The sequence below is a fragment of the Aspergillus pseudoviridinutans genome (genome assembly GCF_018340605.1).
Source record: "Aspergillus pseudoviridinutans IFM 55266 DNA, scaffold_3, whole genome shotgun sequence".
In the NCBI taxonomy this organism is placed as follows: Eukaryota; Fungi; Ascomycota; class Eurotiomycetes; order Eurotiales; family Aspergillaceae; genus Aspergillus; species Aspergillus pseudoviridinutans.
In genome coordinates, this window is record NW_025091283.1 from 3,724,115 (window position 1) to 3,747,004 (window position 22,890).

A 22,890-nucleotide genomic window follows, 5' to 3' on the forward strand; every position below is an offset into this window, starting at 1 on the left:
AAATTGTAACCATCTCATCACCCGACGGGGTTTAGTGTCCGAGTAGCTACTGCCTGTCCATTGGCTCAATGCCCTTGTTATAGGTAACGATGGAAGATTATGTCCAGTTACTCCGATGTGGTGTAATGGCTAACATCGCTGTCTCTCACACAGCAGCTCGGGGTTCGATTCCCCGCATCGGAATTTAACCAATTCCTTTCTTTCGAGGCTTGTTTTTGGGGTCGTGTGTTGGTAGTTATCTCCTCCTCCCCGGCAATAACTTGCAGCGCGGATCCGGGGACCATTTTTTTAGTCGCAATCCACTTACCACAGGCGGGCTGATGGTGATTTGGGAGGTGGTACTTTCAAAGTTTGCCAGTCTGACCAGGTAGATGCTGTTCAATGGGGCCGCATGAACACTATTATCTAGTAATAGGGCGATAGTAAGGAGGATACGCGCAGACCGAATCACAGATGAGACCAGCAATTGCAGAGGGGACAAAGAAGTAGTGACAGCATCGTATTGGAGAAGAAACCAACAAAATGTAAAAAAATTAGTATTTTCTTTTCCGATGCGGGGAATCGAACCCCGAGCTGCTGTGTGAGAGACAGCGATGTTAGCCATTACACCACATCGGATAACTTGTGGAAAGATCCACAAGTTTTTAACCACATATTGCGTGCATAACATCAAAAATTCTGCAACACAGCGAATATGGGTCGTGCCGTAACCTTGGGTCGGTTCCAAACAGACAGGTATTGTTCCGATTGGTTGGCTGGATCAAGACTCTGACCCACTGTTCTTGGCGGAAGATTGTACTATTGCCAAGACTAATATCTACCTCTTACGGCCTCTTTAATAATTTGCGTCCTACAACATGAGATTTTTTAGCTTCCTCCCAGACGCAATCAAATAGGAGAAGAAGGCGGCCAATAGGAAGGCAAAAAAATAATTTCAATGCAAAAAGGAAACTGAAAGGTGGATTCTGTCTTCTTCCGATGCGGGGAATCGAACCCCGAGCTGCTGTGTGAGAGACAGCGATGTTAGCCATTACACCACATCGGATATTGTTGAAAGCATTGGCAGATTTTGACTACATACGCCAAGAGTAGGCACTCTCACGTATTGATATCAACTGAGGCCGCCAAAGCCATATCACCTTGCGCTCCCTAACCACCGAGTGGATTGATCATCAGGGTGATGAATCGTGGGTTAATACTATCCAAGTGTGGGATCATGTAGAACTGCGTTGCTATCCCATAATCGATGAGAGGTTTCGTGGTACTTCTTGTTCAATCCTGATATGCGCATATATATATGTGTATCCGTTGCCGCGGGATGCGTCCACAAGACCGTCTCAATAGCGATTGGGAACTGGACAAAGGTCAACATTGAGACACCCACAACGTTATCATCGACTAGCAGAGCAAACGGTAACCAGAAACCACCAAGGCCCGAGAGCTAAGAGGTTGGCTCGGTGTATCCCCAAAGGCATCGAAACATCTGACGAAAGCAAGCCACCAACGAACCGCCAGCGCTTCCGTGACAGAGCCCCATACTGACTCCCAAAATATGAAGAGAAAAAAACCGAGTCTATACCACTGTACCGAGTGTCTACGCGATGTATTATATACTGATATGTACAAAAAGTCCAAGCTGCATCGCAGCAGGACGGCCCGGAAGTCAACGCCTCCAATGTATATACCCAACGATTCGAGCGATMTTCCCGCTGCAACCGCTCGACAATGCAAAATATCAATGTCTAGAAATCCCATTATTAATCACTGGCCCTATTCCCGACCCTCAAAGGCGTCCCCGTCGCGGCAAGAACCAACTGGGCTAGACACGCGCCTTTATCGAATCGGGAAGAAAGCGGTCCTCGAATCTGCGCATCAGTTTATTGGTCTGCTCAGCCAGACTGAGAGTCAAGATCTACAAAACGAGTCAGCACTAAGCCGTGAAGCGTAGCCTCGATAAGCGGGGAGTTACTCACTGTGTGAGGCAGGATACGAGCCAAATGGGCGAAGTAGCCCTTGTAGATCGCAAATATACCTTCCTTTCGGATAGTCTTGAAGAAGCAATCGAATGCTCCCTTGTAAAGATCACCAGTCTGGTTGTACATTCTGGACATAACCGTGTCTGTTTTAAAATTAGCTGGCCTATCATCGAACAATGGCCAATTATACGTACCGGGAGGGTGCATGACACAGCAGACCACAAAACCAGATACCGTACTACTGGCTAGATGAAGGGCTGGACCATCCTCCATTCCCAGGTGCTTCACCAAGCGTCGCTTCGCAAAGAAATAGGTGGGAAGCTGCACGGAGCTGCCGAAACCAGTGCGAACCATAGCCGCTCCAACGCCCCGATAGAGTCCGCCAACGCCTTCGGATGTATAAATTTTCCGTAAACCATCGAAGGAGTTTCGATATTCGTGCTGTGTGCCGACGGGAAGGAAGGGAGAATATGACTGCAAACGAGTTTTCACGAGGAAGAAAGGAGACCCAGCTGCTGCACCGATGATGCCGGACGCGGCGCCTGAGAAGACATTGATACCGAGGGACTGCACTTGCGGATCCTTATAGACAGCAGTTGTGATACCCTTGCGGAGTGGCTCATAGAAGCCCAAACGACAACCATTGAGTAAGATTTGGTAGATGTACTAAGTCGGCACCCGTCAGCACCCAAGATTCAACCACCGTGTAAAGACAACGTACAGCCGAGCCGATTCCCCGGAACAGCCCGCGGGGACCCTCGTTTTGCAGAATGACCTTAACTGCATGGAAGACACCCTTGTATTTCTTGACCGCTTCGCTTTTCGCCTGAAGTTCTCCCTGTAGCTGTAACCTGAAAATCGAGAGAAAGTCAGTCCCGTCAATCAAAGCAGATAAGAGAACAAGGCATACCGAATCTTCACAGTCTCAAAACTATGAGTTACCGTTACCGCACCGCATGCTGCAATACCTCCAGCAATGAATGCCCTTTAAAGCGATTGTTTCTCATCAGCACAAATTATACCCATAAGGCCATAAACAAAATGTCGGCGCATACCCTGTTGTCGTCGACATAACGCCTGACAAACGATCCCTGCAAGCGGTGGACGACAGCCGAGATCTTATGGAGCGACGGAGGAGATAGCAGTGGAGATGGTGGGTAGAAACAAGGAATCAAAAGAAATTGGCAACGGGGGCGCGGTGGGTTTTGTCAGAAATAAGGCGTCCCACCTGCTTCTAGGCGACCTGCTGATGAGGAAGAACGTTAAGATTATAAAGCGACCAACACAGTCATGGTCGCATTGCAGCCCGAATCTGAGATGCATCGCGGCGGAGAGATTAATTCCGCTTTGCTGATTGGCCACTTTACTGCCAATGCCTCCGATGATCGGATCGGCATCCTTCAGCCGCCGGCGCGGATCAACTAGTCTTCCGCTTAGCGTCGGTTAAACGCGCCAAATTTCCGCGCGTTGCTGCTCAGTTTCGCAAAGCTCCCCGCATCAAACAAATCCGTTGTTATTGAGGACCAGTAGGCACAGAAGCCGACCATAGGACGGGTTTAACAGGGCGCGGTGGACGACTGCTACGCTGACTGAATATCCTTGCTTTATCCCCCCTGGGTTTATGACGATCGATTTGCCGTAACTACCGAGCCATAAATCATGTCGGAAGCCCAGCAGCAACCCCAGGTGCCGTCGCAGCAGTCGCAACCTCAGGCTCCGATGCAGACTCAGAAAGTGGCTGATATAATTCGTAGCTTCCGTCCTGCAAAGGTCAGTCTACGACCCTTTTCTGGATTCATCCATTGGTCTAACTGTCTCCATGTCGAGAGTATAGGCGTTCAAAGGATCGAAGCAAGAACCCTCCAACTATGTAACCTCGTTGGATTTTGATGATCAGGGCGACTACCTGGTGGCTTCAGGCGACGACGAGACCATTCAAATTTTCGATATTAAAGAGGGCAAATCTACAAAATCAGTCCCCAGCAAAAAATATGGTGCCCATTTAGCGAGATTCACGCATCATTCTCGTCAAGTCCTTCACGCCAGCACGAAGGTCGATGGTATGTCTATCGCGAAGGTCTCCATGGGTCTATTCGTCCGGACTCACGTTTGAACAGATTCTCTTCGACTACTGGACCTTCACAATGAGGGCTACGTGCGCTACTTCTCCGGTCATACCGACAAAGTCACTTGCTTGGCTCTCTCTCCTGGCAGCGACGCATTTATCTCATGCTCAAAAGATGACACCGTTGCGCTTTGGGATCTTAGCTCGAGGAATGCGCAGGGGAAGTTAAAATTGTCAACGCCGTACCTGGTTGCCTTCGATCCCTCTGCTTCCGTGATCGCAATTGCTTCGCAATCTACCTCGTCAGTCCTTCTATACGATTTCCGCAACTATGACAAGGCTCCGTTTTCCACCTTCGATCTTGCGCCGTACGAAGAAAGATACACGCCTTCTACACGTGGAAGAGCGTGGACTCGCCTTGAATTCTCAAACGATGGAAAACACTTGATGGTTGGGACGGACTTTCATGGACATTTTATTCTCGACGCCTTTGAAGGCAATATCAAGGCTTTTCTGCTCGGCAAGAACGGATCCCCTGGCAGAGCAGCTCCTGTCTCAACAACTGGAAAACCACCTGGTCAAGGAGACGCATGCTTTACCCCGGACGGACGATATGTTCTGGGGGGCTCCGGCGACCAGTCAGATGTTCTCGTATGGGATATGCAGCAGACACCGGATGCCAACTCCCTCCTGCAGCCTATGACCAAACTACCAAACCGTGGTCGCACCGCCATACTAGAATACAACCCACGGTATAACATGCTTGCTACTGCCGATAAGGAGGTAGTCTTTTGGCTTCCAGAAGAGAATTCGCGGTCGGCTGAAAAATAAGAATACGCGTGTTGATCCCATTCGTATCGACGGGCAAAGAAGTCTAGCTATGATGCGGTCAGATCAAACCAAGGACATGAGAGGCGTTGCTGCTGCGGGCTGTCCTCCCTCCAATACTGCTTTCCCTGCGTTGTCGAGGGATTTTACATTTTTCGATCTTTGTCTTTCCCCGCCAAGCTTCTGGCAGTGTCACAAACCCACACCAGAGGCCCCTCCAAGCCTTCATCGCCATTCCTATGCTCCTCGATGATGGTCTCGATTTGTTTGACCACAGTGCGATTGCTCGATATGGTTGTGAGTCCCGTGGACCACCCATACAGAAACACACTGTAGTTGATATCGGAGAGAACCTTTGCGACTTTGCGGGATACTGGAGGTAGAGTCCCTTGATCCCTCGCCGCTTCAATAGCGGATTTGGCTCTAACCGTTCTGATGGGAATTTTCCAGCCAGATGGTACTTCATAATCTGACAATTCCTGGAACTTCTCAAGGAGAGACGTCGTGTCACAGTCATTGAAGGGTGCATCGCCCATCAATAACTGGGTCCTTGTTCTCTCTGCCTCCGTTCCGATAGTATCGACTATCTCCCGCATTCTCCTCGCAGCTTCCTCCGTGCAGACCAAGTCATGCGCGGTCATCGCCGGCCAAAGCTCTGTGGGCAGCAATGGCCGCTGCTTTTCTACCTCGACCTGCTTAAAAATGGCTTTATGATGGAAGGGAGAAAGGGTTACGGTTTTGTAATGTGACAAGTCTGAAACCATGGCAAGCAGCAGAGTACAATCCACATTCAAAGTGGAAGTGAATCGCTTGAAGGGGCTGGGAAGCAATTGAGACAGTTCCCTTTCCTCGACAGCAGCATGTTCGGGAACTTCTGCATCCTCCGTGTGCGGTCTGGCTACTTCCCCTCCACAATTCACTGTGATACCATAGCTCCGAATCTCTTTCAATAAATCATCAATCTCGGGACTTTCCCCCTCATCAATCTTTGGGATCACGAATCGCAGCCGAGGATGTTTATACCTGATCCGTATAGCATTGGCAGCTTTTCTCATATCGCACGCCAACTTAATCAGCTCGACCTCATCATCATCGTCATCGTCGCTGTCGAAGTCGTCATTGTCGTAATTTCGTAAAACGGTTCTAGCCTCCCCATCCCCCCCATCTTCCGAATCCGCCTCCCACCCTTTCTTGGCCATCTCGAAAAGGAGACGACTTTCGGAAATTGTGGAGACCTTCACCCATTCATCACCATCATCTGCAACAATATCGACAAAGACGCTCTTGCGCTTGTCCTGACTGGGCTTCTTCTTCGCCTGGCTCTCGTCAGATCCCTTTCCGCCATGTTGCGCACCGCAGTCCCAGTAGAACCGCTTGCCAAAAGCAACCAAACCCGTGCATGTATTCTTCGCAACATTCCAAACAGCCTCGTAAAAAGGTAGATTCGACGACCGCAAGGCATGCAGAAGTCGTAGCTCGATCTCGTCATCATGTGATCCTGTTTCTGTATCCGCCGTAGCACACACCGCGTGCACCTTTTTGGAGAGTTTCTCGAGCATGCGCAATTCGGATAGAACGTTGGATCGGAGCGATCGGACCTCGACCAGTTGGGGATTGCGGAGGTTGCGGCTGAGCATAGACTGGAGGGTATCTATTTCGCCGAGGAGACGACGGCATTTGTTCACGAGGGAGGTCGCGAGGGCGCGGCTGTTTTCGGTGTCGGATTTATCTTGAACATCATCTTTGGCGGCATCTCCTGAATTGTCAAAGGGTTGACTACTTGGGTCATTGTTGTGCATGGCTGGCAGCCAGACGGTAAGGTAAGCGATTATGAGTTCAAGGTGGGATGCTATGACGGCTGCGGTAGGTAAAGTAGACACAAAGGCGGAATTCCAGGTACGCCAGTGTTGCGTCTACTATATCTCTAGTGCTGTTTTTCGGCCGGGTATTCGAACATATGTCTCTTAACTTGTAGCATATACACATAAATTCAATTAGTCCATAACTGGAGCAGTAGGAGCTTAGAGCCAATCTAAAAATACACCAATAGGTCAAACGCCATCAAATGCCTGCAAAGTCGAAAACTAAACGGAAAGATCCTTAGAAGATCGATCGAACCTTCAACTTCCCGAGAATTCGTATAAAGATGATTTGATGTCACTTCTGAACACAAGGATAGAGAACGCATAATGCATTCACACTTAATCTGATTTGAGACAAGACTTTGGCTCCTCCGCCATGAGCCAGTTAGTCCGATTTATGGGCAGTGAGCCTCTGTCGTTCGCTTGAGTTTCGTGGAGACTCGTCCTCGTCCTCAGACCATTTGTCACCATCCTCACCTACAGCGAAAATTGTCTCACCATCGAGAGAGTCTCGCTGGCGCGGAGCAGATGGAACAGGTTTAGGAGGTACCGGTGACAACTCACGGCGTGTTGCGGAGGCGGAATTTCCTTCTGGGCCTCCAAACGCTTCTTCGTCGTCCAGTCCACTATTGAAAGATCGAATCTCGAACCCGTCATCGTCTTGTGCAAGCTACAGTCGGGTGTTAATATGCATTCCTTGGGCACCATAGAAGCTTTTCCAAGAACATACCTCGTCACTCATTGCAAACCGCCTGTTGTTCGCAGTAGGCCGCCAAAGATAGGCAACGAAACCAATGTCGAACAAGTACACAAGGTTGAGCCAACCATCTAGCACAAACCATCTCGTCTTCCAATGCTCTGGAACAAAGCTTGCTTCGCTACGACCAGCAAAAGCAAATGAGTTGATGAAAAAGAAGCCAAAGATCACGATGATGCTGCCCAGAATACACCACCAGAGCTTCTTGTACATCATTGCTTTGACCTTCTGCTTTCGGTCGATCAGATCCTTCATGGTTGCGTTCAAGGAGTTCAGTGTCCACACATAGAATGCAGTCAGTGTACCAGCAAGTGGGAGCACGATGAGGAGGACCAGTGGTCCAGCGCTATCGGGTGTAATTGATAGACTTGCGACAGCATAGATGACGCCAAAAACAAAGTGAGTGATGGCCAGGATACGGACATAAATCATGGTCCGGCCCAAAGAGGGCTTGACAACGCCGTATCCCATGCAAACGATGAGCAAAAGAAAAAAGGAGAAAGAATTGCGTCCCGCATTCAGGACAGCGACGATTACCATTAACACTTTTGCACCGATATTCAAACCGTGCCGATTCTGGAAATCTGCTATTCGTCAGGGACTTGGACGCAAAATTGGACCCCAGCGGAGGCGCGAAGGGTGGGTGAAATACCATAAAAGCCCCAGGTCATCAATTGCTCCACGATCAAGAAGACCAAAATAGCGGTAATGTAGTTTTGCACCGGCACTGCAATCATCAGTAATTGGAAGACCATCCAATTAAAGGTTTCTACTCACGAATGTCATGACGATTCTGAACGTATAGGAATGCCCAAAATCTGTGTTAAGCCTGTCAGTACCGCTAGGACTTGGAAATGGCCTTATGAATCAAAGACCTACACTCCAATGACCGCATAGACTATAGTCAAACCACCGTAGAACGGAAGTTTTGCAATCTGCGCAGCGGGAAGTTCACCGTATGAATTCCTGAACTCAACTGCCGCTTTGTAATCCTTCCCGGAATATCCATAGGTGCTGACGCAATAGAAGCCGGTCTTCTTGATAGGGTAATTAATTGCAGATGGATTGTTCAGATGTACCGCCTGAGATATAATAGGGAATTTGGATGCATCGCTCGCGTTGGCGGCCAGAATGAAGGAACCTAGTTGACCTTGTTCGCATAGTTTCGCCTCAACGCTAGCCTGGTCGCAAATAGTCTCTTTCGCCTATAAGGACATGTGTAAGCGCGGGAACTTCATCTGCGGCGACACTGGGAAGGCACACTTCAGGGTCATCAGATACGGATCTCCCGATCAGATTCTCGTCGCTCCATTCGAATATCACGACACTGACAAGAGGATCGCTATCGCCGGCTTCGTTATCTTTGACAAATACGGTCTCGATATACGGATCGATGCTTCCGCCCCACGCCTTGCGACTGTACATCCCTGAACATCGCTGTCGGTGGGCTTCGTCTTGTGTCTGCGTAGAATGATTACGTTAGTTATTGGCGGGGAAATCTGTCAGTTCTATGCGCACCAATTGAACTTCATTTGCAAGTACTCGTCCTGCCAGAGCGGCAGTCAAGCATAGTGTCTGGAGCAAGCCCTTCATTGTGATCACGACGAACAGCCGTGCTAGGCTTCCAAATACCCAAAAGGAGAATCTATGCGCGACCGCAGACCATCCGACGGCAAACAAGACTCGCAATTATGTTTCAATTTGGCAGATAATTTTCAGAAGGTTGTCGATCGGTCCTCTCTAGGACAGGTGATTTCGTGATAGTATCGCGGCTTGAGAGTCCTAGAGTTGAAGCTTACTTGTACGTACAGGCTGTCGTGGCGAGGTATACTGGAACCGGGGAAGCCGCGTGGTGACGGTCCCACCAATCAAACTGCACCCGCGGCGGCACCGCCATTAGGTTTCTGCCTTTTATGCGAAATTTCTCGTCGATAGTCATCGCAACCGGAGACATTCGACGTCAAGCTAGGCAGCAAGCAGCAAAATGCCGGGAAAGCAAATTTCAGATCCCTGCGTTGACTGCAGTGATGCGGAGGCTATATTGACGCTGCGCACCCGCCGTCTATGCAAGTACGTGGGTTCGAAAGATTTGGTGGCGGGGACAAGATGACTGACTGAATTATCTTCATTTAGAACTTGCTATGCAAGATTCGTTAATTTCAAGGTGTTCAAGCGTATGGAGAACTATCGTCTTCGGAGAAACATGCCAAGGACCGGACCATGCAAGCTGCTCTTGCCTCTTTCCTGTGGCATCTCCTCTTCTGTCTTGTTGCACATACTGAACGCTCAAATCCAACATGAACTCGCCAAGTCGCATCCCTCACCGGGCTTCGATCTCCATGTGCTTGTTATCGAACCTTCTTCTGTTCATGACGGTAGTCCGTCGTATGATGAGGGCTTTAGATTGCTACAGCAGACGTTTCCTCTGCATTCTTTTACTCGGATCCCGCTTCACAGTATCTTCGGGCTGGATCCCGATCTTCAGGAAGTCATTTCTCAGTTTTCCAAAGACGGCTTTGCCGATGATACCAGCTTATCTGACAAAGACCGCCTTGATGCTTTCCGTGCTTCGATTGCTACTTCCACATCCAAGGTTGATGTCGATTACGTTCTGATCACCAGACTTGTTGTTGCATTTGCGAAGAAAATGGCGTGCAGAGGAGTGCTATGGGGAGACTCAGATACCAGGCTCGCCGCGAAGACGCTTGCCAATGTCGCCAAGGGACGCGGTTCATCTTTGACATGGCAAGTGTGTGATGGAATGTCACCGTTTGGTGTAGAGTTCAACTTCCCACTTCGGGACTTGTTCAAAGCCGAGGTGCACAACTACGCCAGTTTCTTCCCTGAACTGACCAGAATTATCATTCCTGCCGAGCCACCATCGGAAAATGTGCTCACGAAGAACTTGTCCATTGATGAGCTGATGATGCGCTACGTCCAGACCCAAGGCGAGAAGTATCCCGGCGTCATGGCCAACGTGACTAGGACTGCGAGTAAGCTTCAAGCTTCCTCGGTCCCTGCCAATGTACCTCAATGCAGCTTCTGTGGCGCTTTCATGCTGAACTCCGGCAACAATGGTGCTGCTGACACTGCTGCCACTAACCGAGCACTCGAATTATGCTACGCATGCACCAGATCGCGGCCTGAATTGACCTGCTGATGGGTGGCTTTTTGGAACCGCAGATGACACTTTATTGCTTCAGCAAGAATTAAAAGCACTAGCACCAACTAAGAGGAGTATCCTTTTCTCTTCATCGACCACGGGACTTTGGGTTGTCACCGGCTCCAGCCTCTAAGTCACCTGCACGATTGGATGATTTACGAAACCACCCCTTCTGCGACCGGTCTCTCTGCGGATTCCTGGCTGGCTCAGGTCTAGCAGGTCCCGCTTGTGCCTGACTCTCGTATCTAGGCGGCTCGTCCAAGGCACTCTGGTCAAATCTGTCGAATTCCTCCGGCAGGCTGGCATCAACGGCCCCTTCTGAAGTTCGACTTTGCGCCTTAAGCGCCTTCACTCCCTTTTCTCGCAAGTGCTTCTCTAGGATGACAGCGTTTCTTGAGTTGCACTTGTACATAGCGTCCGCGAGGTCCCCTACGAATGGGACCAGACCGATAACGAAGTCGATCAGCACATTGATCATCATCATCATCCTGAGCCGTGCTGGTAAACCCCCATCAATCTCCTCGCAGTTCCTTACGACCATCATGGCGAGTGCCGTATCGCCAACGTCGCCGAGACTGAAAGATTGACGAGCATCAGTGTCAATTCCAACATGAGCAATTACGGAACTCACAATGGGATCAGCGCAATGACACTGCCCCAGCCAAAGCGAATGCCGCAGAGATTGAATAGGCAGTAGTCTAGTCTGTACGCCCTGCGTTTCACCCGGGTGAGGACTCTCTGATCATTCTCAGAGAGTCCAGGAGGGATTGCTTTCCGTCTCCTCTTTGTCTTCTTGCCGAAGGCTCGGTAGAGTCGCGAAGCCGGAACTTCTTCGAAGTAGGGATCCTGGGCAAGATCCGTATCAGTTGCTATGCACAAAAATGCCTTCCAACTGGTGACCTTTCATGAGTTACCTCTTGGCCGAAATGGTTCCTCGCCGATTCCGCTAAAATTCTCTTTCCAACGAAAGAGGCCAGAGCACTCGACATGGCTTCTTAGTCAAAGTAAAACGAACGTTACCTAGAACGGGAGTCGCTACTGAAGTAGGATATTTAACGAGAATCCGATCGATCTGGCTAGAGTTGCTTTCGCGAGGCGTAAAGATCCCAGAGAGCTCTTAGATTCTTTGTATCTGGGTAGGCTTCTTTGACGGAGATCAATAATAAATGTTTTAAATGAACTAAGCTTTCCAAAATTTGACGTAGCAGGTCACAGATAGTGCGGTATAAGCAGGTTTTTTTGAGGTCAGCTGATGAATAATAAATAGTATCTGTCAACCAGCACTTGTAGCTTTGTAGGTGCCAGAGCGTTGTCTACCGTCTCTCAGTTCTCCCCTTGGTTCACATAAACACCAGAGACGTCATCCCGTGCCCAACAGCTCAGACGATCATCACTTTTCCCTTCCCTGATTTGACCGCTGATCGGCACAGGCCCCAGCGCCACAGCTGTGGCGCTTTTACTGAGCCATGAAAAGCTACTATTGGATGACTGCGCCACAAATCACCTGTGCTGGGTAAGGTATTCTTCGTCGGTCTCAGCAGCTCTCGTCACTTGTGATTGTCGCCCAACACTCGGTTATCACAGAACGAGTGAACGCACTCAACCTCACACCCCCACCTTCACATAGGTTGTTTATCGACTCGCTCGCTCTCAAGGTAGACAAACCATTGGTTTGCTCTCGCCATTACTTTCCATTTTCTCTCAGCAACGCTACGCTTTAGGGCGGGTGCTTTCTGCCAAGCACCCTACTGGAAGCTGCATCACTGGTGTGCTGTTCTCCCCCTCTATTTCCGCCTCTCTCTCCGCACCGCTGGTTCTCGGAGAGACCTCATCACGCAGACAAAGGCCGTGTTGAAATGCTAGAAGACGTCGGACAGCATGACAGAAACAAAGATGCAGCTGGAGGACTGTAAGTTTTCGTCTTCTCTCCGGTCGCTCAGTGTATCAACGGCGACTGCAGTGATGGTGATGGTGATGTGGATGACGATGCTAAATGGTTGGACTCCCTGACATTAGGGCTGGATGACCTGTGTGTCCGCTTCATTATAAATTTACCTCGCGAAGAGCTGGAGTCCGTCGAACGGATCTGTTTCCAAGTGGAAGAGGCGCAATGGTTCTACGAGGATTTCATTCGGCCGTTGGACCCGGCGCTTCCCTCGTTGTCTCTGAAAGCTTTTGCGCTGCGCATCTTTCAGCATTGTCCACTGATGTCTCAATGGTCCCACTACCACCATATTACAGCGTTCTCGGAGTTTCTGGCCTACAAGACCCGTGTGCCGGTGCGTGGTGCCATCCTGTTGAATCAGGACATGGATGAGGTAGTGCTGGTCAAGGGCTGGAAGAAGGGCGCTAATTGGAGCTTCCCCCGCGGTAAAATCAATAAAGATGAAAAGGACCTCGACTGCGCGATCCGGGAGGTCTACGAAGAAACTGGTTACGACGTTCGGGAGGCCGGGCTAGTGAAGGATGAAAAGGACGTCAAGTATATCGAGATCACCATGAGAGAACAGCATATGAGGTTATACGTGTTCCGTGGCGTGCCACAGGATGCTCACTTTGAACCTCGTACCCGGAAAGAAATCAGCAAGATTGAATGGTATAAGCTGTCGGACTTGCCAACTTTAATGAAGAAGAGCAAGCCAAATGATGAAAATTTGGCGGTTGCAAATGCGAACAAGTTCTACATGGTTGCACCGTTCATGCACCCACTCAAGAAATGGATCGCCCAACAACGGCGGCTTGACGCAAAGGCGCAACCAGGTGGCGTCAAACAGCTGTCGCAGTTGGAAGGGGAAACATCTATGGACGAGGCCATTCAACCCGCTATCCACCATATACTGGCCAAGCATGCTGTTCCTAGTGATTTGCCTGAAGTTACTTCGGCAGATGACGCCTCTTCTCATCTCAAGCGACTTCTTAAAATCCACTCGACTTCCACCCAGGATCAGTTCCCTCCTACGCAGACTGCTGGTCCGGACGCTTCCAAGTCCAATGCTCTGTTGGAATTGTTAAGAAGCGGCGCCTCTAACAAACCTACTCATCAGTCTTCAACAAATGACCAGACACTACCCCCTAATGTCTTCCATGAGGCTATTCCCCCACCGCATCAACCTCACACTCTTTCGGCACCAAATTTCTTTCCAGGCTTCCCTCAGCAAGTTGCCTACTCTGGGCAACATGACAATTCATTACAGATTCCCGGGCAACCACACCATGGCGCTGCTCTTCCGCATTTGCCAGCACCCCCGCACTCGCTTGGTTTAGGAGGTCCCCAGGCCGGTTATCATGGGGTAACACAGTTTTCAAATCGTCATCCGTCCAAGTTGCACGCAACCGCGCAGACTCATAGGCCAGCGCCAGCGCCTGCTCCATACCAGAGGACTGGCGATCCTCAATTCTCGCAGGCGGCGCAAGCTCCCCAAGTTCAAGGGGCGGCTATACCACCAGCAAGCAAATTGCCACCGCCTAAGCTTACCAGCCACTCATTAGCGCTGCTGAACGTTTTCAAAGACAGTTCTATGAAAACGCCAAAGGCAACGATCGCTAATTTGACAACATCCTCGGAGAAAACGCCATCTGCTGAGCGCAAACCATCGCAACATCAAGATAATTTGCTGAATCTCCTCAAGGGAGCAACTCCTCCGGCTCCTGCCGAATTGTCGGCCCAGCCTGTCTCTCCGGCTGGCAAACAAATTCTCCAACGGCCTCGCACCGATCCTAGCTCTCCTAAGAGATCTGCGCCCAACACAAATGTGACACCAAAGGGAGCTTCACGCAATCCTACCAGTGCATCCGGGCCTCCGCCCGTCGTTCCTTCCGAGGCGGCTTTCAAGCAACCAGCGAAGAAGAACCATAACGGCGCAAACAGGAAGAACAAAGATCGACACCCACAGCCTCTTGCGTCTCCCATTACTATATTGACCAGACCGCAGTCGGACAAGAAGGAACGCTCACCCACTCCAGCATCTTCCCAGTCTCCTAAGCCTCCCTCGTCAAGGGCGTCTTCTCAATCTCGTACCAACAGGGTGAAGACCGCAGAGCCACAGAAGCCATTCCAGCCGCAGATACTACGTCGCTCGGATAATCTAAACCTAGAGAAGGTTCTTCCGACGCGGAGTAAGGATGAGAACGGCGTAGGCCGGCAAGTGACTTCCCCACCTCTCAGTGCTGGGCAAGTGATGAAGCCTCCTCAGCCTCCTCAGCCAAACTTCGACCGCCGACCAAGCCAAACAGCTGCGCAGAAGGAGGCTCTCCTCTCGCTTTTTGGCAAGCGGCCTGTTTCTCCACTTACCTCACCCTCTGGGAATCTCGACCTCCGTACATCACTGACCAAACCATCGGCCGCTTCCTCGGCTGTTAGTCCGCTTTCGCCCAGTCGTCCTGCCTCCGAGGTTGGCACTGAAACGCCGAACGCAAACAAGGTTTCATCCCCCGTCAATAAAGCTTTCCTGCTTGGATTCTTGGAAGGTGTAGCGAAGGGAAACAAATAAGGTCCAAGCTCGTCCTGATCTTCAACAATGGACCAACATGTAACTATGTCCTTCAGAAGGTGCATTATGACCTAGTATTAATTGTATAACGCTGAACAACCCTCTTGTCCTTGATAACCAAATTTTATACATCTTCTTCCCTGTGTACCTCTGGTCATCCGATTGAATAATAAATGCATTTATCTTATCCTAATTCTGCCACATTTTACCGCCCGGTTGTCGATGTCATACCCCAGAACTCTTGATTTGTAAACGATCGTTTGTAAGATTGTCATGAACGGCCTAACACAGCCATGATGCGTTCCATTGCATCTTCGAAAAGGGTTTGCACTCGCTGTCTGAGCCGTTCAAGGCTCTTCTCAACCACTGTACAGTACCGCTCTCAGCCATCGAGCGATGCTGTCCCTTCTTCCCCGCCGCAGTCCGGGTATGCTCGACTTACGAACCGGGGTTTGATATCGATCACAGGCGTTGATAGCACTACATTCCTTCAAGGTCTAACTACTCAGAATATGCTAGTTGCGAACGACCCGAGCCGCACAACTCGCCGAACGGGGACCTACACGGCTTTCCTGAACTCCCAAGGTCGAGTGTTGAACGATGCATTCATCTATCCGATGCCCAGAGGAGACAGCGAGACCGCTACAACTGATGACCCGGCATGGCTGGTCGAAGTGGACAAAAACGAGATATCCAGTCTCCTGAAGCATCTTAAGAAGCATAAGCTTCGATCAAAGTTGAAGCTCCGTGCGCTGGAAGACGGTGAACGCACCATCTGGTCGTCATGGAAAGACCATGCTGAGCCCCGATGGGCGGCGTATAACCTGGAATCGGAATCATCCTCGCCGTTCTCACCCTCGTCAACCGTTGCGGGATGCATCGATACCCGGGCTCCGGGTTTCGGATCTCGGCTTGTCACGCCTGGCGAGGAGGACCTGCGCATCCATCTACCGGATGAGACTCAGGTTGCCGGCTCCGAGGTCGATTTGGGCACGTACACGGTGCGGCGGATGTTGCACGGTGTAGCGGAGGGCCAGGGCGAGATAATCCGCGAGTCTGCGCTTCCCCTCGAATGCAATATGGACATGATGCGGGGGGTTGACTTCCGCAAGGGCTGCTACGTCGGCCAGGAGCTTACGATCCGTACCCATCATACGGGGGTTGTGCGGAAACGGATTGTGCCGGTGCAGTTGTATGCGAACTCCACCCTTCCATCCGGTGATGCTCCTGTGTATGATCCCTCTGCAGCGGCCGCCTTGCCACCTAGCGGATCGAATATCTCCAAGGTTGATGGTAGAAAGGGCCGAAGCGCGGGGAAGTTCCTCGGCGGAGTTGGAAATATCGGTTTAGCTCTTTGTCGATTGGAGATAATGACCGATATCGTGCTCACAAGTGAAGGTTCACAGTACAGCCCCGAGCAAGAATTCAAGATTTCATGGTCTGCGCCAGAAGAAGCATCACCGAATGCAACGGAGTCGGGAGAAGTGAAGGTTAAAGCTCTTGTGCCGCCCTGGCTGAGGGAGTATATCTCCTCTGAAGCGAGGAACATTGCTCGCAAGGTGGACAATCAGGAAGGCCACCGGGCAAAGGAGCTCTTATATCAATTAGAGGAGGAAGAAGAGCAACGGCGGAATGAGTGACGTGGATCACAGCACATCGTGTATCATATCTTGTACATATAATGACCAATATCTCTATAGACGGGAAATTTTTCTCAATCGAAAAAGAAAAAAAAGGAATGTTATAAGAAACAAAGCTGAAAGGGGTATCTCTGAAATTAGAAGTCTACCGAACGAAAGACGCTCAACACCAGAAGAAGAGAAAAATGTAATTAGCCCTTGGCCTCAGCGGCAGCAGCCTCAGCAGCATCTGCTGCCTCATCCTCTTTCATAAGCTGTGCCTCGAGGGCCTTTCGCTCCTTTTCGCGCTGTGCGTTCTTCAATCGCATTAATGTTATCTCCTGAAAACTTGGGGTGCTTCGTCCATTGGCGGATGCATCGGATGGTGTTGGCTTTGATGAGCCCGCGGCCGAGGAGAACGAGGCAAACGAGGGCGCTTTCCCGGGGGTCTTGCCTGGACCACCAGGCGGCGCTGCTGACTTGAGCTTGGAAAAGTCGAAAGACGGTTTGGAGGGGCCAACAGAAGGAGCTGTTTTTGGTGTTGACGAAGCTTCATCAGGCGTGGAGATGGGAGAAGCGGCCCGGTCTTCCGTGTCCACTATGTCTGGCTGGTTGCCAGACGCCCAGGAAACGGACTCAATGAGTGTCCAGTCGTTGTCCGGTTGACCAGCGCTCTGGCGTCGCTTTTTCTCGCTGTCCAGCACGGCGGCATGGGCGCTGACAATGGAGGCGAATACCACAACACCTGTCGCGACAGTCTTCTTCTCTCGCTTGTCTCCAACACGCTGGCGCTTGTCCTTGAGCATGAACGTGTTCTCAACTTCACCGAAAGGTTTGAACAAAGACACCAAGCGATCTTGGTCTAGATCCAGACCTCGGCCTTCCCGAACCCAGCGCACTTTGACGGCTCGCTCGAGTTCCGAAACATTCGTGCCACCTTCGTGTGAACGGTCGACTCGTTGACTGCTCCGATCCGCAGCTCTCCGCGCCTCTTCCTGTTCCTGCTGCAACCTTCTCTCCTCGGCCTCAGCTTCTCGCTTCAGTCGCTCCTCAGCCTCCTTGCGTCGCCGCCGCCCATCCTCCGCAATCCGGTCAATTTCGCGCTGAAGCTTTTCCTCGGCATCGTCGTCCGCTCCAGCCATGCCGGCAGACATCCAAGTCCTTTTGACGCCTCGTTGTGCACCTCCCATTGCAGCCGCACCAGCACGCTCTCGAGCTTCCAAGTCCTCTTTCATCTTCCTTTTCGCCGCATCCATCATCTCCACATCACGCCTCTTTCTTTCGCGCGCTTCCCGCGCATTATCGTAGAGTTGCCGTACGGAGGGATCAGAGAGTACATCGTAGGCAATCTGTAGCAGGTGGAATTTGTCGATATCTGTCTGCGTCGGGTTTGCGATCTTGTCAGGATGGTATTTGAGAGCTGTCCGCCTGTATGCACGGCGGATTTCCGACTCAGAGGCCGCAGGTGGAATGTCAAGGAGAGCATAGAAATCTTGGTTAGAGGCAGCGTGTGCCTTAAGATCATCATCCGAGGGCATCTTGAGTGTAGTTCGCGCGAGGGCAGCTCGCTGTTATCTCAATGTGGCAAGAAAAACTGACTTAGCCAGCAGACAAATTTCGCGACGCGAAAGACCGCAAATTATTGAAGCACTGATAGACTTTGAGGATTCAAACGATCACCATAAAAAGAAAGAATGAGGTTAATGATKGGCATGATTGAGACGAAGGTGGAGAAAGGTCGGAGCTCTTATCGGGTTTTTTTGTGTTGGCGGTGGCGGAACACTTCTATCGAGGGAAATATTGCTTCCTGTCCTCCCGTTAAATATCCGACAACCCCGGCTGGGGACACATTTGTTCGACTCACGGGATTCTCTATTGTGCCAGGTATAGTGAATGGAGCTGATGCAGATTGAGATGACTTCCTGAGTCTGTTCTAAACGCCTGAATCACCGAGCATCCCGCAACGCGTTTCTTTCTGGCCGTAACTACTGGAAGACGTAGTCCCAAGGGAGACTTTTCTGCTATACTATCTGTCCTCATGGATCCTTTTTCGTGACTGAGTATGTAATAGTATGCTGGCTGGTATTGGCTCACTGGATCACCAGGAAGAAAGGTCGAGCACCTCATGGGACAAAATGATCGCTCGAGCTATGGTTAATAGTTCATTAAATGATCACAACCGCCCATCGTCAAAGCTCAAGAACGTCAAGGTCCTACCTATAAGAGAAAAGCGCCTTTGTCATGTATAAACCGACCGAAGAAAGTGATGCGTGTAGACTGTGCCTCAGGCTCTGAACCCTTCTCCTTCAATGGATTGCTTCGTCCACAACTTCCATTCCATCATTGTCAATATTCCTTGTCAAGCGACAGATACTCTCGATCATGGAGGCAACTCCCATGGTGGGCAACTCCATGCCATCCCAGGCTCAGCTAGCTCTTGCAATGGCCATCGTCAAACAGAAACCGGCAGGCATGGATATCCAAGGTTACCAAGCCTGGAGTCCCCTTTCTGTACTAAGCTTACCAAGTTTTAAGACTATGTGCAGCAGATCCGAAAGAACATCAAAACTGCAGAAAGTTGCGGCAGGGACTATTTGGAAGATCGATTCTTCGACAGCGTTTCCTTCTGGCAGCAAGCCTATAAGAGATCTGAAGCTGAGCAGAGTCGGTTGATGGATAGAATTTACGAACTGGAGCAGCGTAACGAGGCCCTTCTTGCGAAACTACAACTACAAAACCCTTTGTCTCAAGAGAATACGCAAGTATCGGCAAAGAGGAAGGCAAACGGGAATGTGAACGCAAGGAAAAGAGCAAAGACACAGCTGACCTTGCAGAATCAGGCTTTTGGTATGGCTCTTGAATCTAGCAAACTGGTCGAGCAACCCGAATACATGGAAGAATGTCAGTTGAGAGTGTCAACGTTATCGTCTACTCTGACTAACTGAAGTCATCTCAGCAGCCACTGCATCGTTCATGCGACACTTCTACGCTCTTCAGAGAGCCATTCAACGCCGGCCGAGTTGCTCGACTATTGTACAATGTTCCGGGGATCTATGCGATGTAGCTGTGCATGAAGTGCTCACAGCAGTCCGTTGGAGAGGACATACCAGTCGACCTAGCAAGAAGCCTGTCCTCCAGGCACAGCGACCTCACTTAGAACACGTCCTACGCAGCGTCAAATGCGCTTTTCAGGTTATCTTACAGGCACTGGAAAAGATCTCGGAGAGTGAAAATGACCTTCACGGCAAGGGTCAGCTTGATTATCATCTCATTAGATTGTATCAAGCTATAGCTACGGCTTTGGAGCAATACTGCATCAGCAAGGCCGGACATATTTCCGCAAGCACCGGTTCCTCCAAAAACCCAAAGAACAAGCAGGTTAGGAAGTCGAAAAGTGCAAAGCCTTGCCAGGAACTGGAAAATCTCACGACCACTGCTGTTGACGAAGCAGCCAGCCAGATCAGTCGGCTACTGGGCTCTATTGCAATCTCTTTGAATCTTGCATATGCAGTTCATCGGGCTGTTTTCGAGGGGCTTCTGTATGTTCTTCTTACGCGCGTGGGATCCTTACTATGCATATTTGTCTTCCAAGATTTACAAACTCGACCTGATCTTCATGTGGATCAGACCAAGTTACCTCTTCCCCAAGGCTTGCAGGGTGTCAAGCTGGATGACCAGTCCTTGCGCGCTATGCAGATGGAGGCAAAGCATCTTATTTGGCCTCTGGAGAGAAGCCTAGCCTTATTAGATGCTTGTACGTCCTCGTCTTCGGCATTGGGACCTCAGGACGTCCCTGAAGCAATGGCATGGGTAGCCAAGCTGAAGCAGCAGCTACAAGGGACTCTTCTTCAGGCTTTGTTCGGATCAGACCGTTCTGTGTTTCCACGTACGCTACAGCAACCTGATACACTTGATCCACATGAGCTTGAAAGGTTGCAGAACTGTACTCAAATTCCTGAGCAATCCGTTCCCGACTGGTTTACGCAAGAGATATGGAGGCTACTGGGATGGGACTTGCTAGCAACTCAGAACACCTCTTAAACATGGGAAAATGGCACGCTTTCTGTCCCCGTCTGCTGAATATTCCCACAATGTCGCATAAGTCCGCTCTGCCGCTCCTTTGAGGCCTCTATCATTATTCCCCGCTTTTAGTATATCATTACTTTGTTCTCTGCTCTTATAGAGATGAAGTCGAGGCACGAGACCTATGAGGGTCAAGCAGGACGCAATGATATTTGATACCTATATGAGTATGAACTTCATTCATTTGAGATTCAGAATACGTGCTGCGTTCCCTCCAAAGATTGCCCCGACCGCTTCTTTCTCTGTATCAAATGCAGCGTGGATTGCTTTGTAGTTGGTCGTCACACTAGGCCATTCGGAGTCTTCACTAGTGTCAAGTGGAGGGAAAAAGGGATGGTCAGTGCCTGTCTAGATGTCAGTATAACGGCAGAAAGGAATTCAGCGAAGTGAATGACCATACCGAACATGAGACGATCCGCTCCACCGGCTGCAGTCACGGCTGCTTTCAGGCCAGCAGTACCATATACCACCGCATCAAGGTAGATGTTTGTCTGCAACACATCCCAAACACTTCTCTGAGGACCCGGTACATTACCGCCATTGGCGACAAACTTGCGCTCGTGATGAATACAGCTCTCAATCCGTCCAGCAAGGAATGGAAGCGTTCCGCCAGAATGCGCCAGCAGGATCTTCAACCCAGGAAACCGATCGAAAACACCGCCAAGGAGCATCCGTGCTACGGCAATCGTAGTCTCGAGCGGGAACCCTAAAGCAAGTGGCAGAACATGGCCGTAGCGGTTCATCGCTTCTGTCCCGCCGAAAGCTTCATCGGGTAGACCGTAATGAGGGTGGAGGAACAGTAGGGTGTCTGTCTCTTGTAAAGCGCCCCATACGGGGTCCAACGCTGGATCATCGAGGCCCTTGCCTAACCCAGACGTACCCATAATCACACCTCGCAGATGCAGGAGCGTCTTGAGTCTCTTGATCTCGTTTACCACAATGTCTGCTGTAGGCGCACTGAGCGGCAGGGCTCCAAATGCGAACAACGTCTCCTTTTCGTGAGGAGCATGCTTGTTGTCGGGGTCTACTGCTTGGTTGACACGCGCGCAGGTCTGCTCCAGATCATCATTGATGCGTTCTGCCCATGTCTGAGCTTCTTCAGGCTCGAGAAAGTCCAGCCACGGGTTAGCTAGGGATATGACACTGCAGTTGATACCGTGGCGTCGCATGAATGCCAGCTTGACGTTGATATCCCAGTACGACGAGTCGACTGGACGGCCGCGCTCATCCAGAGGGATTGATGGATCATCGTCTGAAGAAAGGATGACAAGCCGTGGTGTCGCATTGACTGGGTCGTGGACGTAGGGGACTACCTTGCGAGAGCGGAGCATGTCCATATACGACCGGGGATAGACATGAGTGTGAATGTCAACAATGAGAGGGGATGGCATCTTCTCTCTTTGCTTTCTGGCGATCAATCAGCCTCTCTTAGGAAGGTTGTAGTAATGATGGTTCGCAAAGGTGAGCACGCTGAAGAAAACGTTAGCAATCGACCTTTGACTCTTATGAATGATCATACAATTCTCGAAATGCAGGTGATTCGCGAACTCGACATGAAGATGAGAGAGAACGAGTGAGACAAGGTTCAACCTTGACTTGTCTCTTATCTTTCGATGCGGGGTATTCGCAATGAGGTTACAACAGTAATGCATCTGCAGGGGATGCAAGTGATGTGCAGCGTATGTATGGACTGCTGCCGAGCCCCTCATGTTTCAAGTATCGAGGGCCCAAGAATAGTACTCCATATCAATGGCTCATCTGCCTTCGATAGTGTCATTGATAGCTGCAGGAGTGAGTTCTCATCAGGGTCTGCTCTTCTCTGAATGGTCAAAGAGCCTATCCACCCTCGATATCCTCATCTTTCCGACAACCCATACCTTATCGCTCAGATACGGACAGCAACATCATGCAGATCGAGTTTATCTTCCCCGCTCCAGCGTATCATCGTTGACTGGGGATGAGGAAGGATATTTAAGGTGAGGGAGGGGAGGCGTATCTCCTGCGGAACCATGGCTGCTATCCATCCAACTCTGTTGATCTGCTTATT

At 50.4% G+C, this 22,890-nt stretch overlaps 11 protein-coding genes and 3 non-coding genes across 14 annotated transcripts; 6 read left to right on the plus strand and 8 right to left on the minus strand.

Moving 5' to 3' along the window:
* Positions 1 to 111: 111 nt before the first annotated feature.
* Asppvi_005048 lies at positions 112 to 183 on the plus strand. Its single transcript has one exon. It is a non-coding gene; the product is annotated as a tRNA-Glu (tRNA).
* Positions 184 to 546: 363 nt separating this feature from the next.
* Positions 547 to 618, minus strand: Asppvi_005049. The gene has a single exon. It is a non-coding gene; the product is annotated as a tRNA-Glu (tRNA).
* A 355-nt stretch (positions 619 to 973) lies between these two features.
* On the minus strand, positions 974 to 1,045 carry Asppvi_005050. The gene has a single exon. It is a non-coding gene; the product is annotated as a tRNA-Glu (tRNA).
* A 774-nt stretch (positions 1,046 to 1,819) lies between these two features.
* Positions 1,820 to 3,048, minus strand: Asppvi_005051 (putative mitochondrial oxaloacetate transporter (Oac); the record flags this gene model as incomplete). The annotated part of the gene is made up of 6 exons (XM_043300981.1): positions 1,820 to 1,912; positions 1,974 to 2,119; positions 2,171 to 2,642; positions 2,698 to 2,827; positions 2,887 to 2,961; positions 3,032 to 3,048. The coding sequence occupies 6 exons, from the start codon at positions 3,046 to 3,048 to the stop codon at positions 1,820 to 1,822; spliced, it is 933 nt and encodes a 310-aa protein (XP_043156916.1).
* A 587-nt stretch (positions 3,049 to 3,635) lies between these two features.
* On the plus strand, positions 3,636 to 4,872 carry Asppvi_005052 (WD-repeat containing protein SWD2; the record flags this gene model as incomplete). Its single annotated transcript, XM_043300982.1, has 3 exons — positions 3,636 to 3,746; positions 3,811 to 4,036; positions 4,094 to 4,872. 3 exons carry the CDS (start codon positions 3,636 to 3,638, stop codon positions 4,870 to 4,872), a joined length of 1,116 nt encoding a protein of 371 aa, XP_043156917.1.
* A 143-nt stretch (positions 4,873 to 5,015) lies between these two features.
* On the minus strand, positions 5,016 to 6,668 carry Asppvi_005053 (uncharacterized protein; the record flags this gene model as incomplete). The annotated part of the gene is made up of 1 exon (XM_043300983.1): positions 5,016 to 6,668. One exon carries the CDS (start codon positions 6,666 to 6,668, stop codon positions 5,016 to 5,018), a length of 1,653 nt encoding a protein of 550 aa, XP_043156918.1.
* Positions 6,669 to 7,116: 448 nt separating this feature from the next.
* On the minus strand, positions 7,117 to 9,081 carry Asppvi_005054 (putative integral membrane protein (Ptm1); the record flags this gene model as incomplete). Its single annotated transcript, XM_043300984.1, has 7 exons — positions 7,117 to 7,401; positions 7,462 to 8,072; positions 8,141 to 8,215; positions 8,266 to 8,306; positions 8,368 to 8,693; positions 8,752 to 8,949; positions 9,007 to 9,081. The coding sequence occupies 7 exons, from the start codon at positions 9,079 to 9,081 to the stop codon at positions 7,117 to 7,119; spliced, it is 1,611 nt and encodes a 536-aa protein (XP_043156919.1).
* A 391-nt stretch (positions 9,082 to 9,472) lies between these two features.
* On the plus strand, positions 9,473 to 10,648 carry Asppvi_005055 (uncharacterized protein; the record flags this gene model as incomplete). The annotated part of the gene is made up of 2 exons (XM_043300985.1): positions 9,473 to 9,558; positions 9,622 to 10,648. The coding sequence occupies 2 exons, from the start codon at positions 9,473 to 9,475 to the stop codon at positions 10,646 to 10,648; spliced, it is 1,113 nt and encodes a 370-aa protein (XP_043156920.1).
* A 91-nt stretch (positions 10,649 to 10,739) lies between these two features.
* Asppvi_005056 (DUF4112 domain-containing protein) lies at positions 10,740 to 11,640 on the minus strand (the record flags this gene model as incomplete). Its single annotated transcript, XM_043300986.1, has 3 exons — positions 10,740 to 11,226; positions 11,283 to 11,497; positions 11,566 to 11,640. The coding sequence occupies 3 exons, from the start codon at positions 11,638 to 11,640 to the stop codon at positions 10,740 to 10,742; spliced, it is 777 nt and encodes a 258-aa protein (XP_043156921.1).
* An 867-nt stretch (positions 11,641 to 12,507) lies between these two features.
* Positions 12,508 to 15,141, plus strand: Asppvi_005057 (decapping enzyme complex catalytic subunit DCP2; the record flags this gene model as incomplete). Its single annotated transcript, XM_043300987.1, has 2 exons — positions 12,508 to 12,560; positions 12,612 to 15,141. The coding sequence occupies 2 exons, from the start codon at positions 12,508 to 12,510 to the stop codon at positions 15,139 to 15,141; spliced, it is 2,583 nt and encodes an 860-aa protein (XP_043156922.1).
* Positions 15,142 to 15,437: 296 nt separating this feature from the next.
* Asppvi_005058 (YgfZ/GcvT domain-containing protein) lies at positions 15,438 to 16,781 on the plus strand (the record flags this gene model as incomplete). Its single annotated transcript, XM_043300988.1, has 1 exon — positions 15,438 to 16,781. One exon carries the CDS (start codon positions 15,438 to 15,440, stop codon positions 16,779 to 16,781), a length of 1,344 nt encoding a protein of 447 aa, XP_043156923.1.
* Positions 16,782 to 16,972: 191 nt separating this feature from the next.
* On the minus strand, positions 16,973 to 18,298 carry Asppvi_005059 (putative cell cycle control protein (Cwf23); the record flags this gene model as incomplete). Its single annotated transcript, XM_043300989.1, has 1 exon — positions 16,973 to 18,298. The coding sequence occupies one exon, from the start codon at positions 18,296 to 18,298 to the stop codon at positions 16,973 to 16,975; it is 1,326 nt and encodes a 441-aa protein (XP_043156924.1).
* Positions 18,299 to 19,142: 844 nt separating this feature from the next.
* Asppvi_005060 (uncharacterized protein) lies at positions 19,143 to 20,801 on the plus strand (the record flags this gene model as incomplete). The annotated part of the gene is made up of 3 exons (XM_043300990.1): positions 19,143 to 19,245; positions 19,296 to 19,661; positions 19,720 to 20,801. The coding sequence occupies 3 exons, from the start codon at positions 19,143 to 19,145 to the stop codon at positions 20,799 to 20,801; spliced, it is 1,551 nt and encodes a 516-aa protein (XP_043156925.1).
* Positions 20,802 to 21,023: 222 nt separating this feature from the next.
* Asppvi_005061 (amidohydrolase family protein) lies at positions 21,024 to 22,234 on the minus strand (the record flags this gene model as incomplete). Its single annotated transcript, XM_043300991.1, has 2 exons — positions 21,024 to 21,187; positions 21,244 to 22,234. The coding sequence occupies 2 exons, from the start codon at positions 22,232 to 22,234 to the stop codon at positions 21,024 to 21,026; spliced, it is 1,155 nt and encodes a 384-aa protein (XP_043156926.1).
* Positions 22,235 to 22,890: the final 656 nt, after the last annotated feature.